Source organism: Rhineura floridana, chromosome 10 (assembly GCF_030035675.1).
Source record: "Rhineura floridana isolate rRhiFlo1 chromosome 10, rRhiFlo1.hap2, whole genome shotgun sequence".
Classification (NCBI taxonomy): Eukaryota; Metazoa; Chordata; class Lepidosauria; order Squamata; family Rhineuridae; genus Rhineura; species Rhineura floridana.
In genome coordinates, this window is record NC_084489.1 from 37,702,340 (window position 1) to 37,726,984 (window position 24,645).

Below are 24,645 nucleotides of genomic sequence, written 5' to 3' on the forward strand. Positions count from 1 at the left end.
GCCCACAAGCGGTTATGAGCACACTAGCTCTTTTCTTTCTAGAATTTATGTAACTAGTCATGCAGCTAGAAGTAATTTTTAAATGGCCAGGATCTAAAGAACTTTGAAGCAAGTTTTGATAGGTGGTGAGGGATTAGGACTTATTTTCCTCAAACAGGAGGTAAACTCCTGCTACACAGCAAACTGCTTTTGAAGGGAGAGTTTCAAAAAACAATTTGTGATATGGCATGGGGATCAACTATTCAATGTGTGTGAATAAAAATATTCCATTGGGGTATTTCAGGACCCTAAGCAGCTTTCTGGATTGTGGCCGGTGAGCGTAGTTATATAACACCACATCAGAACTTATGCCTTTATATCAATATATGCCATCGTCCCTCAGAATGTAAGACTTCTAATTTTGAAAATCAGAGGTGTGATTTTTCTGTGTTGAAACTCCTTTGAAGTCACTTGGTTTCAGTCCCCTGTGAGAATTACAAGAAATGCCTGAGGCCACTGCTATGCATGTTCCAATAGCTGTCACTCCTCTTAAGGGCAGTTCTAGCCAACAGAATATCCTGTCTGAAAAGAAGGCACATCATAATGTTGGTGGACAAGGCTTTTTTCAAATAGGCCTTTTTATAAGTCTGAGCCAGAGAGTGTTGAGTTTGACTTGGCGAATATGTGTTTGTTGTTGTTGTTCATTTCCTCTTTTATTATTGAAAAAAAGACCAGAGATCAAAAATGTGTATCTTGGCTAAAATGAGCTTCCACTTAAGTATATCACAAGTGGGCTTCCCAGCAGCAGTAAGTACCAGCTGGTACAGTAACTTAACTGCCTGTGTGTGGTGGAAAACCTCTCCCTTTCCAGCAAAAAATGAAACTGTTTCCTTTAAGGAAGGGAGAACAAGAAGTTCTAATAGAAGTAGGGTGTGCACACTGGAAATCTATCATGAGATTAAGGACACAGCCGACATGAATATTCTAACTATAGGCAGGGCTCTTTTCTGATGGAACTCACAAGTATGGAGTACTAGAAACCATTTTGTGTTGGCGCTCATACCACTTTTATCAAGGTATGAGTAGACACCCTTCATTTTTTACAAAGAAAAAAAAACTGGCTATATTTAATAATTTTCAAAAGAAATTGTGAATGTCATATTGGTGAAGATGCTGTATGTACTGGAAATCCTGGTTCACCCATCTTTCAGGTGGGTCATATAAATAGTGGCATGATCATTCTCTCTACTAAACAGAAGTTGGTTAAATACACAAATCAGTGAAAGGACACAGCAAGCAGTGGCCTGTAGCTAAAATATCCCAAGTTTCCATTCCTGTGTAAACAACAGGGAGAATTATTTATCCTTGGATGCTTTTGTGTACACAAATCCTAAAGAGAAATGAATCATTTAATGGATTAATCTTCTCAAACATTAATAGCCATTAATATTCTTAAAGCATTGTTTACATGCCGGTGCATATTTGACAGGATTTCAAGTGATGAGCATTACAAAATGCTCCAAATTAAAAGAAGACACTTTTAAAATACAAAATCTTGTTAGTATTGGTATGCTCTTTAAATTCTCTCTTGCTCTTCAACCCTAAATGTATTTTTGGGAAATTAAAGTATAATTTGCTTCCTGGTAATCATATCAATCCAGAGATTACTTATGACTGTGGAAACTTTAATGTAGTTACTAGTCCAGGGTTGGCCAACCTGACGTCCTCCAGATGTTGTTGGCCACTGGCCGTTCCGTTAGGGATTGACTGGAACTGTAGTCCAGCAACATCTGGACACTGCATCAGCTACCCCTGCACAAGTCCCACTACCTGCACAAACATCCCTCTTAATTTAAATGGTGGGAACCAATCCACACAAGCAAAGCAATGCATGTGAATTGGATCCTTTTGTTAAAATAAAAAGGAAGTCTCACACATATAGAAGCTACATGGTGCCCCTATGCTAATCATCTCCCTTTTAAATCAGAATTTCAGACCATGGTTTGAAGTGGATTTGCCAGCAATGGTTACAAGGAGACCTGACTGACATTAACCAAGGTTGGCAACAGTGTGTTTTCGACTCTAAATGCTGACAAGGGAAGTGAGAATCATTCCCATGAAGGAAGTGCATGTGGGCTTTGAAGTTGGCTTCTGACTTGCAAACCATGTGCTAGGAGCCACTTTTATGCCTGCATTGGACTAGAGCTACTTATCCGCCTGCCACAAGCCTACTGTAAATAGCTTACAAAAGAGCTATTGCATATTGGTTTTCAGCTGAAATGAATGAAAGGTTTAAAGCTTGATCAAAGATGTGACTCAGCCAAGGGCAGAAACATCTTGCAGTCATCATTAGCCCTTGCCAAGCCTGCAACAAGCCTGTTGAGAGAGGTTTTTTCTTTTTCTTTTCCCCCATTACGTTTTATTACAGCTGGTAATACATATACTTATTCTGGCTACTGAAACTCTGCCTTCTTGGTTACTCTCGGTCTCCTTTTAATATGTGCCTCTCACAGAGTCTTATTAATATTTATTGCGACTTTAAAAAATAAAATTAAAAAGCTTGCCACGTGGTCCCTGAACGACTGCCAAAGTTTATCTGGAACATAATGCTGTATCAGAGCAGCACACAATGCCATTTATCCTCACACCTGGGGGAATGAATTTCATAGCTGTAATTGCTACAATATAATTATTAACATTGTGCTATAATTCCTATTAATTCCAGAGGCCCTTCAAGTGTTTTACTTTGTAAAGGAAAAACCTTGAAAACCTGCTTTGATTTTGAGGCAAAAGTATGCTGTTCCATCTTTCTCCCTTCCCTTTCCCTGGCTGTCTGACAGTAAAATAGCTCTGTTGATTAATATTTAGAGTGAAGCTAGAGAAAGTTGTTTATATAATATATTACCAGCAATTATTTAACAAATGAAGCATTGTATGTCTTATCAAGTTCTGGCTATAATGGGAAACATTTTTATAATTAAAAATACCAATCTTCTAGCAATATAACTTATTTCCAGCAGGCGCTGGAAAGGTGCTGTAGGCAGACCACGCCAGCATAGGGGAATGGGGGGTAGATGCATTATACCCATCCCCTGTTCCGGGTCTGCCCAAAACCAGACGATAACTGGGGGACGCAAGGTTCCTACCGACCTTCGTCTGCTGTTGTGCAATGCCAGGTCTGTGGTACAAAAAACTTCACTCATCCACGACATGATCTTGGATGAGTGTGCAGACCTGGCATGTATTACGGAGACTTGGCTGGATGAGGCCTCTGCACCCATTCTTGAGGCCATGTGTCCGCCGGGTTTCCACTGCGCACAGCAGCCGAGGGTGGGTAGGCGGGGAGGGGGTGTGGCAGTCATTTACCGGGAGTCCTTGGTTTTTGCCAGATCTCCTCTCCATAGGACCAAGTTTGTTGACTGCATGTACTGGAGGTTGGGCCCGAAGGGCAATTTAGAGATCCTGCTGGTGTACCGCCCACCCCGCTGCACAGCAGACTCCCTGGCCGAGGTGCTGGAGGTGGTCTCGGCTGTACGGGCGTTGTCCCCAGAACTGTTAGTGCTGGGTGACTTCAACGTGCATGCCGGGACCACTCTCACTGGAGCCCCTCGGGATTTCCTGGAAACCATGGCTTCCTGGGAACTGCACCTCAGTAATACTGGGCCCACCCATGTAGCCGGTCATGCTCTCGACCTTGTGTTTGTCCTGGGAGAGGAGAAAAGTGCTCTGAAGTTGAGAGTGGTTCTTTCCACTCCTGTGTCATGGTCAGATCACCATCTGGTAAACATGGACTTCACGTTGCCACACCCTCTCCGCAGGGGTAAAGGACCTATTAGAATGGTCCGCCCCAGGCGCCTGATGGATCCTGATGGATTCCTGACTGCGCTAGGGGAACTGGAACCTGCTGAAGGTTGCCCGGTTGAAACCCTGGTGATGGAGTGGAATGGAAAGATCACCGGGGCGTTAGACCGGGTGGCTCCGAAATGTCCTCTCCCCCTGAATAGAACTCAGTTAGCACCATGGTATACACCATGGCTGCGTACTCTGAGACAGGAGGTGAGACGACTAGAACGCCGGTGGCGGAAATCCCGCTCCGAAGGTGTCCGGACACAAGTTAGAGCAGCAGTAACTGCCTACCAAGTGGCAATAAGGACAGAAAAGAAGGCTTTCTTTACTGCCTCTATTGCGTCTGCAGAGTGCTGTCCCAGGAGGTTGTTCCAAGTGGTCCGAAGCCTGGTCGGTCCAGTTGCTCAGGAACCCTTGGAACAGTCAAAAGACTCCTGTGACATTTTGGCTAAGCACTTTGCTGATAAAATCGAACACATACGGAGCTCGATCCCGTGCGCCGTGGATACAGTGAATGAATCAGAGTTGACCAGTTGCACGCCGGTATGCTGGGATCGTTTTCAGCCTCTCTCTTCTGAGGATGTGGACAAGGTGCTCACAACTGTAAGGCCTACCACCTGTCTAACTGACCCTTGCCCATCGTGGCTCATCATGAGATGCAGAGAGAAGTTGGGTGAGGGGATCAAGGCGGTGGTAAACGCATCCTTGAAAGAGGGTGTGATGCCATCAGCCCTCAAGGAGGCAATTGTAAAGCCCATCTTAAAGAAGCCCTCCTTGGATCCCCAAGTTTTTAATAACTTTCGCCCAATTTCGAATTTACCATTCTTGGGCAAGGTCATTGAGCGAGTGGTGGCCAATCAGTTGTCGACACACTTGGATGAAACGGATTACTTAGATCCATACCAATCGGGCTTCAGGACTGGTCACGGAACTGAAACAGCCTTGGTCGCTCTGGTAGATGATATGAGGAGGGCATTAGATAAGGCAGAATTTACCTTCCTTGTCCTCCTCGATCTCTCAGCGGCTTTTGATACTGTCGACCACAGTATCCTTTTATATCGCCTAGAGGGATTGGGAATAGGAGGCACTGTATTACGGTGGTTCCGCTCCTTTCTCTCTGATAGGTACCAACAGGTGGCATTGGGGGAGGAGGTTTCAGACCCTTGGCCTCTCAATTGTGGTGTGCCACAGGGCTCTATCCTCTCTCCCATGCTATTTAACATCTATATGAAGCCGCTGGGGGCAATCATCAGGAGATTTGGGCTGCAGTGTCACCAATATGTGGATGACACTCAGCTCTATCTCTCATTTAAATCTTCACCAGAGTTGGCTGTGGAGACCTTGTCCAAGTGCCTGGAGTCCGTGAGTGGATGGATGGGAAGGAATAGGCTGAAACTGAACCCCGACAAGACCGAGGTACTGCTCGTGGGGGACAAGAGAAGGTTGGGTGACATTGACCTGAAGTTCAATGGGGTGAGTTTACCCCTAAAGGACCAGGTCCGCAGCCTCGGGGTTGTACTTGATTCCAAGCTGTCCATGGAGGCTCAGATTTCGGCTGTGAGCCGGGCAGCTTGGTACCAACTACACCTTATACGTAGGCTGCAACCCTACCTTCCTGTTCATCAGCTCCCACTGGTAGTACATGCCCTGGTCACCTCTCGATTAGATTACTGTAATGCGCTCTACGTGGGGTTACCCTTGAAAACGGTCCGGAAACTACAACTTATTCAGAATGCGGCGGCTCGATTACTCACAAACAGTTGTCGCCGGGACCACATCACGCCAGTGTTGTTCGATCTACACTGGCTTCCAGTTGTTTTCCGGGCCCAATTCAAGGTGTTGGTATTAACCTTTAAATCCCTACACGGTCTCGGCCCAGTTTATCTAAAGGAGCGCCTACAATGCCACCAATCATGCCGCCTGACAAGATCGGCCACACAAGGCCTTCTCTCAGTCCCGCCAACCAAAGCAGCTAGGTTGGCGGGCACTAGAGAGAGGGCCTTTTCAGTGGCGGCCCCCACCCTCTGGAACTCCCTCCCACAAGATCTTCGGCACATCTCTTCCCTGAATATGTTCTGCAAGGCCTTAAAGACCTGGCTTTTTCAGCAGGCTTTCAGGACTTTTGGGGAGGCTTAATATTCTTCTGTTTTAAATGCCTCCTATTATGTATTGCTTGCTTTTATAATTTATATTATTTCACTGTATTTTGTACTGTATTCTGCTATATTTATTGTATGTACGTCGCCTAGAGTGGCCATTGGCCAGATAGGCGACACATAAATTAAATTTATTATTTTTATTATTATTAAGATGGCAATATATGAGGCAGAGAACAATTGGGGGGATACTAATAAATATGACATGTGCTGTTATAGTTTTATTTGTACTTTTAAAAAAATTGTTTCATTGCTCTGTCTTCTTAGGTAGTGAGTATGATGAAGAAGAAGTAGACTATGAAGATTCAGACAGTGATGAGTCCTGGACTACAGAAAGTGCCATCAGTTCTGAAGCTATCCTAAGTTCCATGTGTATGAATGGAGGGGATGAAAAACCTTTTGCTTGTCCTGTCCCTGGGTGTAAAAAGCGATATAAGGTAAGAGCATTATTTGTGGCATGGTGGAAACCCACCTTCTTGACAGCAGATGTCCTTCCCTAGATTGCCTCTTAATCTTCATACCACTAAAGCCCTATAAGATGATGAAGGGAAAAAAAGCATTCACTCCATAAATGTGGAGCATGACACCTGAAAATACAGAAACCATTGACAAATGACATGGAGAGATAGTGACAGACCCTTCAATCAGAGAGTGTTATGGCTGACTGAAGATTTGAACCTAGATATCCCTCGGCTTACCAGCTTTTGGAGGAGAAATGGAAGAACTCTGCTGGAGTTGCCATCTTAGCTTATATATATAGGAAATGGGAATGACCTAAGTCCCTCGCCTTTTGAAGTCCACCTCCTTTCTCTGTTCTTTTTAATTTGTTGTGTGGCTTCTTATAACCTTTACCAAAGGGGTATGTCTTTGGCATACCCTTTTGAAATGGTTCTCTCTTCCTTGCTGGCTGCTTATTAATGATTCTTTGGACATGCATCCCAATTCTCTGGGTTACTGGAAAGCTTCAGGAAGTGGATTGCACAATGAATGAAAAATCCTGGGCAGTTGGTAGTGAAGTATTCGCATAGTTAATGCGGCACAAGCTCCCATCAGCCAGGCAGCCGGATCAGTGGTCAAGGATGATGGGAATCCAACAGGTTCCCACCAGTGCAATAGAAAGTGAATACAACTAACTAGCAAGAGTGAACTACATTCATGCAAGAAAAGGAAACTGTAGAAAGATATACTCATAAAATGTGGACTTCTGGAGCTCCAATCTTTAATTTGAATGAATGAATGCTAGAGAAATTAATTTGGTATAAGTTAAAGTGATTCTGTAAGTTACTGAATTCATAAAACAAGCCTATACACAATAGCAAGGACACACACATGCACTCTCCCTTCCTCCCGTTGTATGTAGACACGTTGGGCTACAGTATTGTGTTGTTAATAGGGCTTTCCTATTCTCGTAAGCTGTACTTTCAGGCACGATCCTAGAATGGAAACATTTTCTATTAAATAGCCCTTCATCTGCCTGTGTATTTTCTATGGCAATACATAAATCCAGTGTGAAATTTTATTGGTTTAAACTAAGGTATTGTCAAACCATCAAATCAAAATTCAGTAGCAAAGAAACTTTGGATACATAAGCTCAATTCAGGCATGCTAAGAACATGTGGGGAATAAAGTATGGAAGGGACATAGATACCAGCCACACCTCCAATGTCCCCATTTACTCCACCTAATATCAGAAGGGCTGAAATAGGATTCTTCATGCATTCTGCTAAACATGTCAAGAATCCCGATTCTTGTTCACGGTGGCCAATCACAGGGAAGGGTTTGTGCATTCAGACAAAGAATTCCCCTTCAAACTTTTGGCCTCAACACACAAAGAATGGGAGTGAAGGGGGCAAGGTTTCAGTAGGAAGTATGGTGGTGCTTTGCATAGCTAACATGTTTTGACAGTTGTACAAAGGGAACTGATAAATTCTCAATGATTAGCGGAAGCAGAAAGCAGGCTGCTAGAAGCCATTTTAAACCAGAATCATCTTCTCTAAAGGGCAAATGATTATCTAGAGGAAAGCCAGGAAAATCTCATACTTTGCTATACCTTGTCTCTTCTGTAGCCAGTAGAGAGCTGGACACACAAGCTCAAAGCATCCGTTTCCTTCTGTTCTCTTTCCACCGTCATCAGAAATGCATCTCCCCCCCTCCGGGATGAAAAGACAGTTTCCACCTATTAATGCTACAATCCTACATCCACTTAAGTTGAACTCAATGAGACATATTTCTGAGTAGACATGTATAGGATTGTACTGTAATTTTATTTCATTAATATGTTATTGCATGGTGGCTTCCCAGTGGTTAGTCTTCTTGAAAAGTAATATTACAATAATCCAGCAGTGCTTTAACTACTGTCTGATAGAACTAGGTTATTTGTTTTGAATCTAGTCTTTTGTGAAGGTTGATGTGATTTCTGCCTCTTGATGCTAGTGAATTTTAGCTGAATATTTCCTAGGGATATACCCCTTCTGCATCTGCCACTCTGGTGGTCTCATGAGAGAACAGATGGGGTATAAAAGCTGGCACACTAAAGAAATCAACTTATAGCAAATGTGAACACTTCAGGATCCCATCTGGGACTGTGGACAAAGCTGCCCTATTCCAGCTTCCGTTTGGATTTGTAGCTGAACGCCTGGTGAAACTATTCCTTAAATGGCATATAATTACAATCTAAACTATACATGTACACTCTCAAAAGCAATTATTGCCAGACCACTTAATGTATAACAGCTTAAAGCCTATGCTTCATTCTTCTCCCACAGAATGTGAACGGTATAAAATATCATGCCAAGAATGGCCACAGAACACAGATCCGTGTGCGGAAGCCATTCAAATGTCGTTGTGGGAAGAGTTACAAGACTGCTCAGGGTCTGCGGCACCATACAATCAATTTCCACCCACCAGTGTCTGCTGAGATTATCAGAAAGATGCAGCAATAACATGCTGGTCACAAATGTGCCAAGGAATCCTCACCAGCAGTTGCTGATTTTGAAGACAGCCACCTTCTCTGGGGCAGCACTGAGCAACCCCAGAAAGAATTTAAATTGCATGCTTTACAATTTTTCTGTAATTTTGGAATGATGTATCTTTGTAGAGTTAATGATTTTGTACATTTGCACATGTAATCATCATGCCCATATACATTACTTTGATACAAAGGTGCTAAAAGCTACCATTTTTTTAATCCCCCCCACCCCAAAAAGAGGATTAGGATATGTTGTATATTTAGTTGTTCTGCAGTGTTAAAATAAGGGGAAGAAAAGCTTGGTACTGAGAACTTCAGGATTGTAATGTGATTGAAGAGATTCGACACATCAGTTCCCACGTGCTTGCAAAACCAAAACAATTCCCCATTATCCACCTGGTTAATATGCCTTATGTAATAGAGATAGCTGTGGGATAGCAAGGTTTTAGGTATTGGAATTATAAATAAGAGAATGTTATGCTTAAAATATTTTCATACTCAAATAACATACATAAAAAGGTGCGCTTGCTGTATTTTATATTATCTTGCAAATTCTTTCATTCTCTGAACTGCTGAAAATCTTTTTCATTTCAACTAGTAAATCATTCATTCTAACATGTCCTGCTCCTGTCTGTGAAAGATGTTATAGAAAGTTAAAAGCCCATCCCAATTCCAGATGACAGAGTTCCCCTGGTTTTGTTATTCCCCAATATCTACTACTAGAAGACATTTGGAAATGAAGTGCAAATTTTGTGAGGGAGAAATTATCTTCATCTTAGATGAAGTTCTTAAAGCACTTTGTAGTTCTCAATTGCCAACAAATTTAAATGTTTTATGTGTTGCCAACTCTTGCAACTACTGTACTAGTATGGATCAGTGGTAGCAAATAAAAAAATTCTAGGATGCTTTAATGAGGTACATTATTTGTGTTAAGGGAGTTTCAAGTTCCATTTACATTGTACCTTCAGATTTTTGTATATATATATATATATATATATATATAATATATATATATTTTCTAAGTAACTTACTGTGGGTTGTTGCATTCCACAAGTTTAGCATTAAGTTTATTTCTGACATCATGAGCCTTACTGAAATGAAGTGCTTCTTGAATCAGGTACTCACAGATAGCTCTGATTTCAGATCTGTCATGGAGATACTTGCATCTGGACCATACATGAATGCTTTATTTGATGCTCTCCTGCCTTCATTAGTCTCCTCTTGTGTAAGTACTAGTGAAGGTTAACAGTTTAGGTAGTATGCAGAGTTCAGGTTGTATCCACTTCTGTCAAACTCAGAGTAGACCCAACAACTCTAATACACGTTAGTCATAAGTAACTTACATCCAACAGTTCAGTGTATCTACTCAGATTGTAACAGTTGGATACAGTCCTACATTAAATTTAATTGGGAGGCTGTCTCCCTCATGAGAAAATGTTAGGTTTTAAAAGTAGTCCTCTTCTGTGTATTTTGTATTTATATATGTATATGACATGGGAAGTGCAAGTCTTCATTCTTTTACAACATGTAAAGATTGAAAGGCAAAGGATTAGTTAGTGAAGATCCGTTTTTCTGACCTTCTAAATCTCTCATAACGAGGGTTGAAAAGGATTTAAAACAAAGCCTCTTTAAAACAAATCACTCTCAACCATCTTCAGAAAGCATTTTATAGCATGTGCAAGGCAGCCTTCCTCACTCTGGTGCCCTCTAGATGTTTTGGACTACAACTCCCATCACACCTGTGCTGGCTGAGGCTGATGGGAAATTGTAGTTCAAAAACCTTCAGAGAACACCACATTGAGGAAGACTGGTGTAATGGTTGATCCAGACATAAAAATCTGTTGCTTGTACTTAAAGCCCTACTACCCATCTTCCAATATTTTGACTTTGGCATCATAAAGCTCTGTCAAGTGAACGAAGGCAGGCTAACGTTATTGACAAGCTAAACAAAAGTAATGTTGCATGCCATTCCTTTTCACTATTACAATCAAGTTGTTACTTACCTAGTCATTGTGACAGTATTAAACAGATAAGAATGGGACTATTTTGTTACACTGTGTATAGTGAATGTATTGTACTGTGTTTGTGAAAATGTGCTTTAAATTATATTTTCCTATATTTTGGGGGACAAAGCTCATTAAGTTTGGAAGTCACAAGAGGTTTGTTTTAAAACTTAGTGCCACAAAGTGCATCGAAATTTCTTTCAATTAAAGCTGCTTATAAATGTAAATTGAACATTTAATAAATTGCCTCTGACCCAGAAAAAAATTGGATGCTGCTTCATTATCTTTAATTGCTTTGACCTGTAAAGTACCCAAATTATACAATAGATTTGCAGTCTAGTAACAAGACTGAAGTAGTAGTAAAACAGGATCAGAATTTAATGATAGTCACTGTTAAAGTGAAGGAATTTTGATCTCTTGCAGTTCCCAAGAATCGGATAGAGTAGCTCTCTGCACAGACCTGACATTTTTACTTAAACTTTCACAGGTAACAAAAGTTAGCCCTGCCCACCTTTTGCCCTGAACCTAAACATGGCACTCTCTAGATGTCTGGAATGGAAATAGACTGCCTTCAAGTCAATCCCAATTTAGGGCAACCCTATGAATAGGGTTTTCATGGTAAGTGGTATTCAGAGGGAGTTTACCATTGCCTTCCTCTGAGGCCGAGAGACAGTGACTAACCCAAGGTCACCCAGTGAACTTCATGGCTGTGTGGGGATTCAAACTCTGGTCTCCCAGTTCCTAGTCCAGCACCTTAACCAGTACACCATGCTGGCTCTCTGGGCAGGATCAAAGAGAACAAAATTACCATCTTTTTGACATAAACATCCCAATTGGGCAAGTCTAATGAAAGGTTTATTAAGAATCTGATACAATGTGGACTGCTGTAGCATCTTGGAGAGAGAGACTGGAGGGGCAGAGTGTTGGTGGAAGGAAGGGGGGACACTGGCACACACACTTAGCCTCAGAGATGGGGGCGAGCAAGTCCTGAGCTTCCTTAAAAGGAGATGGCAATGAAGCAGGAGACAAGGCAGCCAGGTTGGCTGGCAAGATGGAAGGGGGAAAGCAGCCTTTCCTTGCAGTCTTGCTTCTTTTTGCTTTAAGAAAAGCCGTCTCCTAGTTCTGCACAAGGGTGTTGTCAGCAGCGGTAGTGCAAGGAGCTGGGAGCTGGCGAAAGCAATCCCCTCTTCTTGGTAGCTCCACCCTCAGCCTCCTTCGCCATCTGCCAATTGTTTTATAGGCAGATGCCTGCCCTCGATGTGCCTCAAAGATGCTCTGGCACTGCACAAAAGTCCACCCCTCTCGTTTCGAGCAAGGGGGAGGTGTCATCTGCAGTGGCAGTGGGAGCAGACAGCATCTATGGAGTGAAGCGTTTTGTAAATAATAATAATAATAATTCTTTACTGTTCGTGGCCCCTCTGGATTACTTCACACACACCCAGGGGTCATTCCCAGTTTGGGAATCACTGGCATATATCATAAAGGTGCCCTATGAAAGTAACCTGATTTTTTTCAGAAGACTGGGGGCAGTGATTAGGGAGTTATGTTGAATGAAGACACCTTGAGGTTTCTTTTCAGCTTAATTGGCACCAAAAGTCACAGAAACTAAGTGCAAAGTTGATTTGACAGGAGTGTGTGTGTAGATGTGGCACCAAAGCAGGACTTGAATGTCCAGCATTTCCAAGAAAGCACCACTTACAAAACTAGCAGATAGCACAAAATAGTAAAGAAAAAAGTAATATATTTCAACATCTCTTCTCAATAATATGTGACTGGTACAGTAAAATGATACTAAATTTTAAAAGCTAAACCTGTCAGTCACAAAAGAACTACCCACTCCTTGGCATTTTCCTTAAACAGCAAGCTTAGGGAAAAGTGTTTCACTTTCTGCAGACACTGCAGCATTTTTAAAAATTTCTGAATCAGGTGTCCCAAGTACTTCAGGAGGTCCCTGCTTTGAAGGGCTTCAGACAGCTATTCCCTGAACTTGGACAAGCCCCAAATTCTTCATTTGGGATTTATCCAGATCATTTGCATAGCCCTCGATATTAAGCCAAGCATAGCTTCATATTCTGACTTGTTTGGAGGTTTGTATCATCTTTGCTCCCATAGTGCCTCTTGCATCTGCCACTAAAGCCAGTGGCTATGAGAGACAGCAGCCCAGTGATGAAGCCATAGGCTATGCAAGAGTAAGATCTGGCTACTTCAGCAGCCATTTCCAGACACATGTAAAATACTCTTAGTGTCTTTACCATAGTTATGAGATCAGGTTATTGGCTTGTAGATTCCCTCCTCTTCTAACTCTAGCCATTTTTTTTGTTATGTGCAAAAACACTAACCAAAATTCCTATCATAATCACTGTGCCTTGGTAACTAATCAACACGAGCTAGGAAAGGAGAAGTGACACTGTTAGTCTATGGACTGCTCTTACTTAACTGTTATTAAGAGACAGATTGGATCACTACCGAATTAACAGTTACTCAGAAAGTGAAATTCTCAATGTAACGAAACACAGCACAAGCATAAGAACAACATCTAAGTAAACAATTGCTTAATCCAAAGGCATTTCCATCCCCATAAGGAACACTGAAAATTTTCCCATCTACAACTTCCTGCAGCCTCCACAAAAAGCTACCCTGGTGGCCATGTCAGCCATGATGAATCAAACTTCAGAAACATACAAGGCGACCAAATAAAGACACACTGTCAATATTTAGTTTTTGTCTTTAATTTGACTATTGTACAACAGATGGAAAAGTGAATAATTTTATCCAAAAGGATCAAATTACTTAATAAAGATTAAGTCTTCAAAAATATAGTGTTTTAAATATACACACCACAAATTTAATGGGGAAAATGTGCAAAGTAGAATGCAGAAGACTCTAGAAATCTTAGTCTTGAATACAACTTGCTAAACAATCCAGGAAAATGGGGTGCTACGTACACATTAGAAATCTGCTGAATACAAATGAAGCCTAACGGTAGAGATTTTTATACAATAATTTTCTAGTAGATCTAAGTGTAGCAGAATTTTTAATAGTTAACTAGCGTACTGACATTTGTACGAAGAGATAATAGTTAATTAAAAGTGAATGCTGCTGTAATGTTTTGCAAGCATGAAATCTCAAGGCAACTACATTTCTGAAATAGATGTAAAAACTATACTTTCATTGGACAAATTATGTTAAACTTTCAGAATCAACAATTATATAAGGATACATACAAGATTACTTAGAAACCTCATTTTATTATGGAATGAGAACTTTAATATCTAATCATAAGCACAAACAAGAGCAAAATCATTTCACTCTGTAAACTTGCCACTACTACAAACCCAACTTCTGAGGTTTCTGAACAAGTCTGTGCATTTCCTGTGTTGTTATGCATTTTGTTAGCCTGGGAATAAATATTGATAGATATTATAACAGTTCTGGGTGTATGCTAACCCAATACTTGCTAACAGGCCAAAGCACTGTATTGTAAGTAGCCTTTAAACAACAAGTTATGAAAGCTGTGTTCTCTTGTCTTATAGAACTTGCTCATTCACGTTTTGTCTAAACTAAACTGCATTACAATGCACCAAACTAGTCAAAATTTAAAATATTCTGATCAAAGTGTGTTTGCACATGTCTTTCAAAGTTTTGCTGGTCATAGTCAGGAGGGAACTGTTCGCTGCACATTGGACACACCTTCCAGTGGCTTTCAACATGTTCTTCAAACTTGGTCTGATCATAGTTAGGAGGAAACATCACTTCACAAAGGGGACACTTCTTGATGTGCACAAAACTTGGGATAAAAAGAGGAAAGAACAACCATTGAAGGTGGGAGAGTTTTGTCTTTGTCAGCATTCTCTGTGGTACCCCTAAGTTATACAATTCCCTCCCCACAGGTGTACCCTCTATTATGTAGTTTTCACCATATGCTGAAGACACCTCTTTAACCTTGGCAGCATTTCTTTAAAACTCCTAATCATGTAGCAAATAATATTCAAAGGGGCCTTTGGCATTCATGCAACACACCCTTTATAGCAATCACATTGCAGGATACAGTGCACGCACAACTAGTATCTTCCAAGTTAAAAAGTTTGTGATCCAGAGCACTACTGAAAGAAATTGCATGGGATCCGCTCTATCCCAATGGAATTTTAATTAGTTTTCTGTCAGCAGCTAATTTCCATACCATTTCACAAAGTATAATAGTGTAATGTTGCAAGGAAGCTCCAAACTCAGTGTTTAAGTGATGGCTCTGGCATCACTATGTGCTTGGTGCCACTTTTGCTAGAGGAAACTACTTTACCTGGAATCAAAACAAAAGCCTGTTCCACGTTCATGTAAACTGAGGTTTGGTGGATCAGGAGCAGATGGTACACTTGCGTTGTCGTCCTAAAAATAAAATTTTAATCTTTTTATCATAATTACATTTTGCTCAAAATTATGTTCACAAGTCTCTAAATAGCCTACCCATTTCTTTAGTACCAATATATTTTTATCCACCAATTCTGATATATTTGTATCAACCAAATCAAGAATAAATCTTCACCTCAATAAAAATACCTGGAGTCCAGATCCAAGTGTAAAATAAAAAGCACCATAAGCCAAAATTCCATTTCATACACTGCTAAATTAAAACAATGTGCAAATGCTAAAAATGTATCTGCAAGAGGTGGGGAGAAGTAATTGATTTAGTGTCACAAGGCTTCTTCCCAATGGCTAGGTTTTTGAGCGAGCTGGATGTGCCACTGCTACCAGTCACTCATGCCACCTTGCAGTCAGGCCCACCAACTACTAAATTATCCTATATGGCTGGTTTCTGTGGTTATCACCATCAGTTGTGTTCTTGTTTCAAAAGTAGATAAATTGCTGCAGCTGGCACTTATTAGACTTGCTGTACTGGTGAATAACCAAGACTTGTCCAAGAGCCTATCAAAAGTAGAAGTTAAGGACTCTATTAGCAGAGTATATATGCTATCATAGATATACCTTAAGGGATGGTTCACACAATGCCATCATACATATATTTTTATGGTTCATATAAACTCATTATTGGCAATATGGTGTACTTTTTTAAAAAAAGGTGAAGGGATTGCATGCATTTATCTATGTGCATAGCCCCAACAAAGTTACATGTAGTGCACTGTATATCTATTGCTTTATTGCGGGTACAGTATTACTGCCTAACATCTGCAGCAGAAGGTTCAAGCACACAACACACACGCAAGCAGAGATGGACGTAGGAACAGATGTCATCACCAGTATACAGAACATTATACATTTTTTATGGAGGAAACTTCTCACCAGCCAGAACCTTGCATACATTCTACTGATGCATCCACTTAAATATAAAGGAAACAAACATGCAGCTTTATATGATCTCTTGATATCTCATTATACTAGATGCTGTACACCTAACAAGATAGATTTCCTGCCACAAATTGCTTACTTTTAAAGGGGTATTTTGATATTAATCTACTCAGCTCTATAGATGCCTGCCAAGCATTCACAGGTAGTTAGCAAGCACAAGGTAGTTAGCATCCCATTTCTTCTATTGAACATCCTTGCCTGGGAACAATTAAGTGATTTTCATTTGACAAGCAGAAAAGTAGGATGATAAGATGTTAAAGCTTTTATTTGATGTAAGACAAGAAAAAAATCTTCTGAGAACAGGCACACACTTGCCCAAAGTTGGTTCCCATTTGAGCATATTAGGATCCTTCTACCCCATTACCAAATCTAAGCTGTGTCAGCAAATGAGCACAAGACTTTAGCTCTGTTCTTCTCGGGTTTGCGAGAGGGCAAAGCACATAGATTAGAAAGAACACTCTGCTAATTAAACTGCAGTAGATGACTAAAGAGGAGAAGGGCTTGTCATCTGTAATGTCTGTGCCAAGAATGATCATATTAAATATGCAAAATGTGAAGTAAAGGTAGGCAAAAGCGCTAAGCTCACATTCAAGACCTTAAATAGGCCGCAAAAGTTCTGACAGTTTCCCTAATTATTCACAGTAATGGACTCGGGGGGCAAAAGGCGGGAGGAAGAGATACATTTTTCACCATTATAGGTGCTGAGCACCAGGGCTAAAATCATGCCTGTCTGAACACTGATCAGTTTCTGCAAAGGTTAATAGCAATTAAATGTGGCAAACTAGACTAAATGAGAAGTAGGTCATGATTCTACTATACTTGCAAAGAGCACAGGACTTTGTAAAAAAATATTTCTTATTCAAGTGTTTCTTAAAGTTAAAGGGTGCAAAACACAGTACTGTTTACCCTATCATATACCTCAGTTCCTTAACATTTTACATTTATTACATATTATGGGCAAGGGACAATAGCTTGAAACAGAACATCCTTTTAAAAATTAACAGTTTTACTTTCTTGCCAAGATTCCTCATATTTGGAAATAGCAAGATAAAAAGTTATTAATCTGCCCTTTGTTAATATATTACGTTAGTTACCTGTGAAATCAGAGTTGAGGGGGAAGTACTCTGGCAGAAGGCCAAAGCCACTGGAAGGCTGCACCCCCTGCTTCCCAGGAAGAACATCATGGCAAGGGGGAGACCAGCGTGGTAGCCAGTGAAAGTGCAGCTGCTCAAATATTTGTTTCCCCTTCCCTCCACATTCCTTTTTCCTTTTATGTTGTGTCTATTACACTGTTAGTCTGCAAGCACAGGCTGCAGTATTTTAATTAAGTACAGTGCTCAGAAACTTGTAGGCGCTTTACAACGTAACATCACAACAACATCTAGTTAAATGGTATCTTCAGAAATGTTAGCTCCCATGTATTATTGTTTTAAAACATTCCTATTGACATACAAGTCTATGCCCAGCATCCTTTCCAATTTGAGCCTGAATTTCCATATTGTAGTGAAAACTTTTCCTGTTAGGATAATTTAACACTGTTAGCCTAGTACATGTTTTACACACATATCCCGAGCTGAATAAGGAACTTATATGTGTCAATGTGTGTGTTGTGCATGTTCCTGACCACAAAATCAATGAGTGAACATAGCCAACACAGACAATCATTAGTAACGCCAACCAGGGTGCAGGGAAGAGACTCCTATGTCTATGAACAGATGGTCTAACAGGTGTGCATGCATACATTTAGATGCATTGGCTATAATGAACTAGCTGTGACTGGAATTTGCCATTTGGTTCCATATTAGAAACAAATATTTCCTCCAGAGAAGAAATTGAAGAAAGATTGTGATGGCACCTTAAAGGTAAGAAGGGCAAAAAGTTATTTCTATCTTACATTACTATCCTCAGGATCTTCTAAACCATCAGGCCGACTGAGGTTGCGAGCAGGCTGACTGCACACTACATTGTCTTCAAGTTCCCAAGAGGGCAGTCTTACAGGTGGCTTCTGGATTTCATCAGGGTAAAAAGCACCATCTGCTCCATCTGCAATCATAATCAGGAGATGACCGCTGAGTTACATATATTGAAGAGCTATTTAGAACATATTCAAAAAGAATTTCTCAATCAAGAGTGTAAGAAGTAGATCAGACAATCTGGGCAGACAATAGATGAAAGAATTCCTTTATTAAAAAAAATACACCTCTTCCAAGCAACACTTAGTATATTTTGGTTAGATTGATTTCAGTTGCCAGCAAATGTACTATTTCCATGTGGAATTTTCCAACGAACAAAGCAGATCAGAAAAGTAGTTTCACACCTCTTGTTTCCTGGGTTGTATAGGGGTACTGCAGTACTGGTAACCGAGTTGGCACAGCAGGAACCTGTCCATCATCCTCAGAAGTAAGAACTGGCTTGAGAAAATATACTGCTTGCTGAGAAATCTGTCCTTGAGTGATTCTGTCAGTTTGATTTTCTAGTCTCCTTCCAGGACTCTAAGAAAGGTTGCAAAATAAGTGTATAGGCACAAATAACACATATTTATCTGCAATAAAAGACTGCTTAACTGGCCTTCCATTCCATACTGCCCAATTTGTATAGAGGCTTTTAAAAAATCTTCAGATTTACCTGTCAAGCACAAAAACATAGGGAACTCCTTTAGACCATTGGTCTAACTAGCTGGATATATATATTATGACCAACAGTAACTCTGTAGAGTTCCCTGGGAAGAGGAATTGATTGTTAAACTACTTGAGGAATTGTAGCTCTGTGAGGAGAATAGTGGTCTCCCAGTAAGTCTCCACAACCTTAACAAACTACAGTTACCAGGTTTCGTTGGAGAAATCCATGACTGGTTGAAGTGCTTTAAATGTATAGTGCAGATGTAGCCTCGGACAGGGATTTTGCCAACTCTACCAGAGAAGACTCTACCACAGTATTAACACATAGATTCCAAATAACTAAACTAGAAACACACTGCACCATAAAAAGATAGCACACAGGCAACTGTTTCTCTGTATGCAAATGCCACAAAATGTATGGTTGCAGTTTTCGCATTTGTTTCTTAATGCATGCACCCATCAATTGTCCCTTTCAAGCAGCATTCCTAGACACATCAATGACAGACATTAGAACCTTGATAACTGGTTCTATAGCAATTTGTCAGCTGCCAAACAGGCCAGCTGGGGCTTTACACTTACACTTCTATACACATTGGGGAAAAGAAGCCTTAAAGATGGGCAAGCTTTCCTGACCTTTTCCAAATAAAAGAAAGCATTCATGTGGGTGAAAAGCAAGCTGCTACTTCTGTTTTCTTCATCAAAATAATCTCAGAAGTGAAATACAATTATTACATGAATGGAACTGGTAAACAGGATCCTGCACAGACAAGGTTTTCTGTTCTTTTCATTTTTTAGAAAGCTATCACTGTTAAGGAGCTCGACTTTGGGGGTAAATCTGTGTGCATAGTGAAGGTGATCACCCGGAAGTTCTGAAATGGAAGAAAACTGGACAAGAAATACGCCTAAATGCCTGTCTTGAGGGCAGAAATGTTTTTCTGTCTGGAATGTGTGAGAAGCAGAAATGCTATCAAGGCCTTCATCACACTAAGACAATGCAGTAGTGTGATTTGTGACTTCATGTGGCTAGCAGTGCTGGGTGACCTTCATTAGACTCCCTATACCCCAAACAGGCTATGGATCACATTAATCCCTAAAACCTGTCATTTACCAATACAGTTGTGAGCAAGGGAGGAATTAAAAAGAAATCCATCAGTGAGCAGGAAAAGGTTTCTGGGATATTGGGGAACAGAGAGAAGTAGCACTTTCTTCTCAGGACTCCACCTTAGCTTCCTATCTTTTCTACACAACAGGTTTTTCTAGCATCTTTTTGTGCGGTAACTTTTCTCTTCTCTAGAACACAGAGAGCGAGAGCACTTTGCTTTTAGAGTCCATTCTTGCTGCTTGAAATAAATTTTACACTGCAGAAGGTTTTCCTTTATTTTCTCAACACACTTTTTATGCAGCTCTGATTTTGTTTTTAAACATTTTTCTTCAATTTTTACCTGGATTAATTTTCTGTTTGGATTTTTTCCCTCAATCCCATACCCTGGATACCAAATTGATCTCTGGTACCATGCATCTAAAAATCACAGGAGCAGATTCCTGGAATTTCATTCTGGATTGGTAGCTCTGTTCTTTCTCTTAAACGAAACGCCATGTAGTTGGGAGAGCTGGGATAACATAGTAAGCTTTAATTAGAGGGTGGTGGAGTTTAGGTGGGCCAATGTAGATTCAACCATAGTTAAATTGTAGTTAATTTCAATCTTCTACATTGTTTATCTGAGTAAAGTTTAATAGTTAAGTTGCATATTCATATTCTGTTTTATTTTTCCAGAGAGCCAGTGTGGTGTAGTGGTTAAGGTGCTGGACTATGACCTGGAAGACCAGGGTTCAAATCCCCATACAGCCATGAAGCTCACTGGGTGACCCTGGGCCAGTCACTGCCTCTCAGCTTCAGAGAAAGGCAATGGTAAAACCACCTCCGAATACAGCTTACCACAAAAACCCTATTCATAGGGTCGCCATAAGTCAGAATCGACTTGAAAGTAGTCCATTTCCATTTTTTTGTTTTTCCATCTAACTATTTGCATTATGTACAGACACGCATACACAGGTGCTTGATTCTGTTGGAAGAATTAACTATTTGGCTGGCAATGGAACAGCTGGGACAGAGAGCATATTGCCACTGTGTCTTATCTATATTTTTGGCTTGGTTTGCTCATAAGAAAAGTCTGCTGGATCAGGTCAGTGGCCCATCTAGTGTAGCATCCTGTTATCACAGTGGCCAACCAGATCTCCACAAGGAGTCAGCAAGCAGAACCTGAGCGCAAGAGCACTCTGCACTCCTGCGGTTTACAGCAACTGGTATTGGAAGCATCCTGCTCATTTGTTCTTCCTTCGCTGAAAATCTGCTGTATATACTGAACTCTCCAATTCTGGTTGGCTTTAAAACATTGGGTTGAAGCGTTTTGCTGGTTGGTTATGGCCTGATAGCATCATGTTTCTGAGTTATTGGCCCATTCTGCTATCTGCTGAGTTATTTATAAGTTAATAAAAAGACTCTGGATGATTCTAGCTTTTAAGGCATGAGGGCTGAGAATTCAGAGTACCTGAAACTGTTTGAAACAATAGGGACTGATAGAGCAGGCCTGTGCATGTTTGCTTGAAACTAAGGCTTACTGAGTTTGGTGGACCTTGTCTACATGTTTATATATGTTGTTGCAGTCTGAGGATCCAGCCTAAATGGAGAGAGTTCCCATATGCTTAGGACCTTCCTGCTTTGGCTTTAGGGGCCCAACTTCAATTTTGATTTGAACCAAACTCTGTCTTGTCTGTTTTTGTTTTCTGAGCTCCATTTGCTTATTGTTCCAGGTCCTGCAATCCAGTGTGAAGGGGAGAAGTAAATAATTGCAGTGTTCCCTTGTGAGATGGGTTGAGCAGAAGGAGATCCCCCCCCATACTTTTTCTTTTCTTCAGTCTCCTTTAGACGAAGAGAGGAGAGGAGAAAAGAAACAGAGACTGTCTGGCTGGGGGCTGCATTTGGCAAGGTGCCAGTTTTTAGTACTTCCATTTAATTTGGTTACTAAGTCAATCTTGGTGTGGTAAAAATGTTCAAAAACATTTTGTAAAAGAAGACAAAGAACCCACATACAGGGAATGCCCTGGATAAAGGGAAACTTTCCCTAGCTATTGTTCCAGTGGAACAAAAATCCAAATTGTGGTTGGCGAGAGAGAATTTGAGTGTGAATGCTTGGAGGCAAAATAGGTGCGTGAACCACGTGTTAGAGCAATATTGCCTTGAGAAGCAAATGAAACCAGGATGCAAAGATGAACTGAATGCATGTATATGGCTGGTGAGCTTGATTTTGGATCAAGTGATGGTGAAACTAAAGAAGGTACAGCTCAAGGTGAAGGAGGAAGAGCACGCCAGGCTTCAAAAGGAATTGAGACGCACATGCAAAATGCAGCAATTTGTGATCAACAGTGTGAACTTCCCCCTCTAGCAAGGGGAAGAGAATGGATGGAGGAGGAGATAGACAGAACAGAGGCAAGCTGAAATAAAATTTCAATTGGCAAAAGAGGAACGTAAAGCAGCACATTTAAAAGGAAGAATCAAAGTGATGGCAATGAAACTTAAAAACAGGCCTCCATGGGAGGTCAAGAGTCATCCCAGATGTATGGCTTTGATGCAAAGTCTGAAAGATGCTCTGAAGGTCTAAAAATCCATATGCTCAATATTAAGGGATGACCCTCCCTTAGATCTTGATCTGGGGGAGTAGCGGTCCTGTGAAAAGGACTGGGAAGCTGCAATTAGACAGAGGGAGAAAAATGTAATTCCATCTGCCACTCCTGTTTCCTCATCTCCATATAGGGGCACTGAGCCACATAACAGCAAACACCTAGCAGTAACAACATATACAGGCAAGACCTATGAAACACAGGAGAGGGAGACCAATCCTGAAGCATAACAAGCCACCCTGCAAAAACATAAGATGACAGTTAGGAAAATAAAGTTCCCCCCAAAAAATGGGGAACCACCTGAAGAGGAAATATTTGTCACTTCCCAAATTATTGTTCAGGTCCTTCCGCCTCCTACCACGTCAGTCACAGAGGCAGTATCTCAATGGCTGAATGAAGTTGAAAAACAGATCATAGTAAAGAATTTACGCCCACTGGCCATAGGTAACATTTCTGGATGGACTGCTGGAGTATGGGCAAACAGCCAATTTCAGAACAAGATAGGGTTAATTTGGTACCAGTTTGCACACCTGAAATTGGGAAGACACTGAGGGCACAGTTGGAAGGTGCAAAAGGAGAATGGGAAAGACAAGGAAGAAAAGCCCCCTTACTATTCTAAAGGAAGCGGGAACTTACTTAATGTCCTCTGCACAGCTGACTACGAGATATACCAAATTATACACAACAAGATGATGGAACTGTAATGGAGCATGCATTGAGGTTCCAGGTTGCTAGAATTATAGCAGATCAAACTAAGCTTGATGAAGATACAAGCAAGTGACATTGCCTTGTGGTACAGAGGATGCAGTGTTAAGTGCATAATGGGACCAAATGGGCAGAGGCAGACCTTTGCAGATTTGCTGAAACAAGCCAAAAAGGCAGAGAGATTCAAATTGTTCCAGCTATAAAGACTACAGAGATCCTCAAGAAGGGAGGAATAGACATCAGAACTGGCCTAAGAACCCTTTCGCCTGTTGGGGCAATTTTAAGAACCTGATTTCCCCTTATCTAATAGTTCTAAATAGGCACTGAATAATCTCAAAATGGAAGACTGTATGCCACATGAATCTTTATCTGGTTTTGTGATATCCTGGTGATGGAAGATCTTATATTGCACTACAAGGCCTGTACACTTTATCTGCTTTGTTTTGCTCTTGGAAGTTGCCAATGCCGAAAGGATTACAGAACTCTATCTCCTTGTTATTGGCTCTAGTGACTAAAACAATTCAACCACAAATCACACTCTATCTGGGAGTCTCTCCAGAGCCAAATTCTTTTGTTTTAATGAAATCTAGTTGAATGTAATGAACAAAAAAATAAGGAGTAACATACATGAGAGGCATTCAGCACAGCTGCTTTATTTCCCAAGTCAAAACTTTTAAGAAGTTCCATAAGATTAAAGTGACTGGAAAATTGTTTAAGAAATTCAACAAGAGCCTCCCAAACATTTTTCAGATACAAAGATTTTGCAGATGATAGTTCTTTCTGTTGTGTTATTGTTGATAATAACAAAGGGATATTTGAACACTACAAAGATATCTTTATTGAAGTATGTAGTACAACAATTCTTTTAAGCTTTAATGAACCTAAATAAAAATGGTGTTTCGATAAAGGGGAAGAGAATTTTATTTTTGGAAGAGAATAATTTTAAGCACACAGTTCCAACAATGGTGACTGTACTTGAAGGCTTAGGTATAAGTACAAGCCTTGCAAAAGTAATCAGACCCCTGACCAATGCTCTCATATTACTGATTTACAAATGGTACATTGTAATTTCATTCTGTATGATATTTTATTTTGAAACACTGAAACTCAAAATCAATTGTAAAGTGACATTGGTTTTATGCTGGGAAATGTTTGTAGGAAACATAAAAAACTGAAACATGTTGCTTGCATAAGTATTCAACCCCTGTGATGTGGAATCTTCCAGTTTACACAGGTGAAAGAAAATGCCCTATCAAGGACACAATTACCTGGCCATTGGCCTCCACCTGTGAACCATTAAAGTTGCTATCACATTGTCAAGATAAAAACCC

The 24,645-nt window shown here is 40.7% G+C and overlaps 2 protein-coding genes across 6 annotated transcripts in view; one reads left to right on the forward strand and one right to left on the reverse strand.

The window, feature by feature from the left end:
* Positions 1–11,203, forward strand: part of JAZF1 (JAZF zinc finger 1) — a 197,369-nt gene extending 186,166 nt beyond the window's left edge. The window contains exons 4-5 of the mRNA XM_061587240.1: positions 6,249–6,418; positions 8,747–11,203. Of these exons, the coding sequence (XP_061443224.1) occupies positions 6,249–6,418; positions 8,747–8,923 (347 nt within the window). The 3' untranslated portion in view covers positions 8,924–11,203. The remainder of the gene's footprint in view (positions 1–6,248; positions 6,419–8,746) is intronic.
* Positions 11,204–13,665: 2,462 nt separating this feature from the next.
* TAX1BP1 (Tax1 binding protein 1) overlaps positions 13,666–24,645 on the reverse strand; it is a 76,024-nt gene continuing 65,044 nt past the window's right edge. For all 5 annotated transcript variants that reach the window (XM_061587616.1, XM_061587614.1, XM_061587612.1 and 2 more), the window contains exons 13-16: positions 18,631–18,805; positions 18,208–18,356; positions 15,250–15,335; positions 13,666–14,739 (exon numbers count right to left, since the gene is read on the reverse strand). In XM_061587616.1, the coding sequence (XP_061443600.1) occupies positions 14,538–14,739; positions 15,250–15,335; positions 18,208–18,356; positions 18,631–18,805 (612 nt within the window). In that variant the 3' untranslated portion in view covers positions 13,666–14,537. The remainder of the gene's footprint in view (positions 14,740–15,249; positions 15,336–18,207; positions 18,357–18,630; positions 18,806–24,645) is intronic.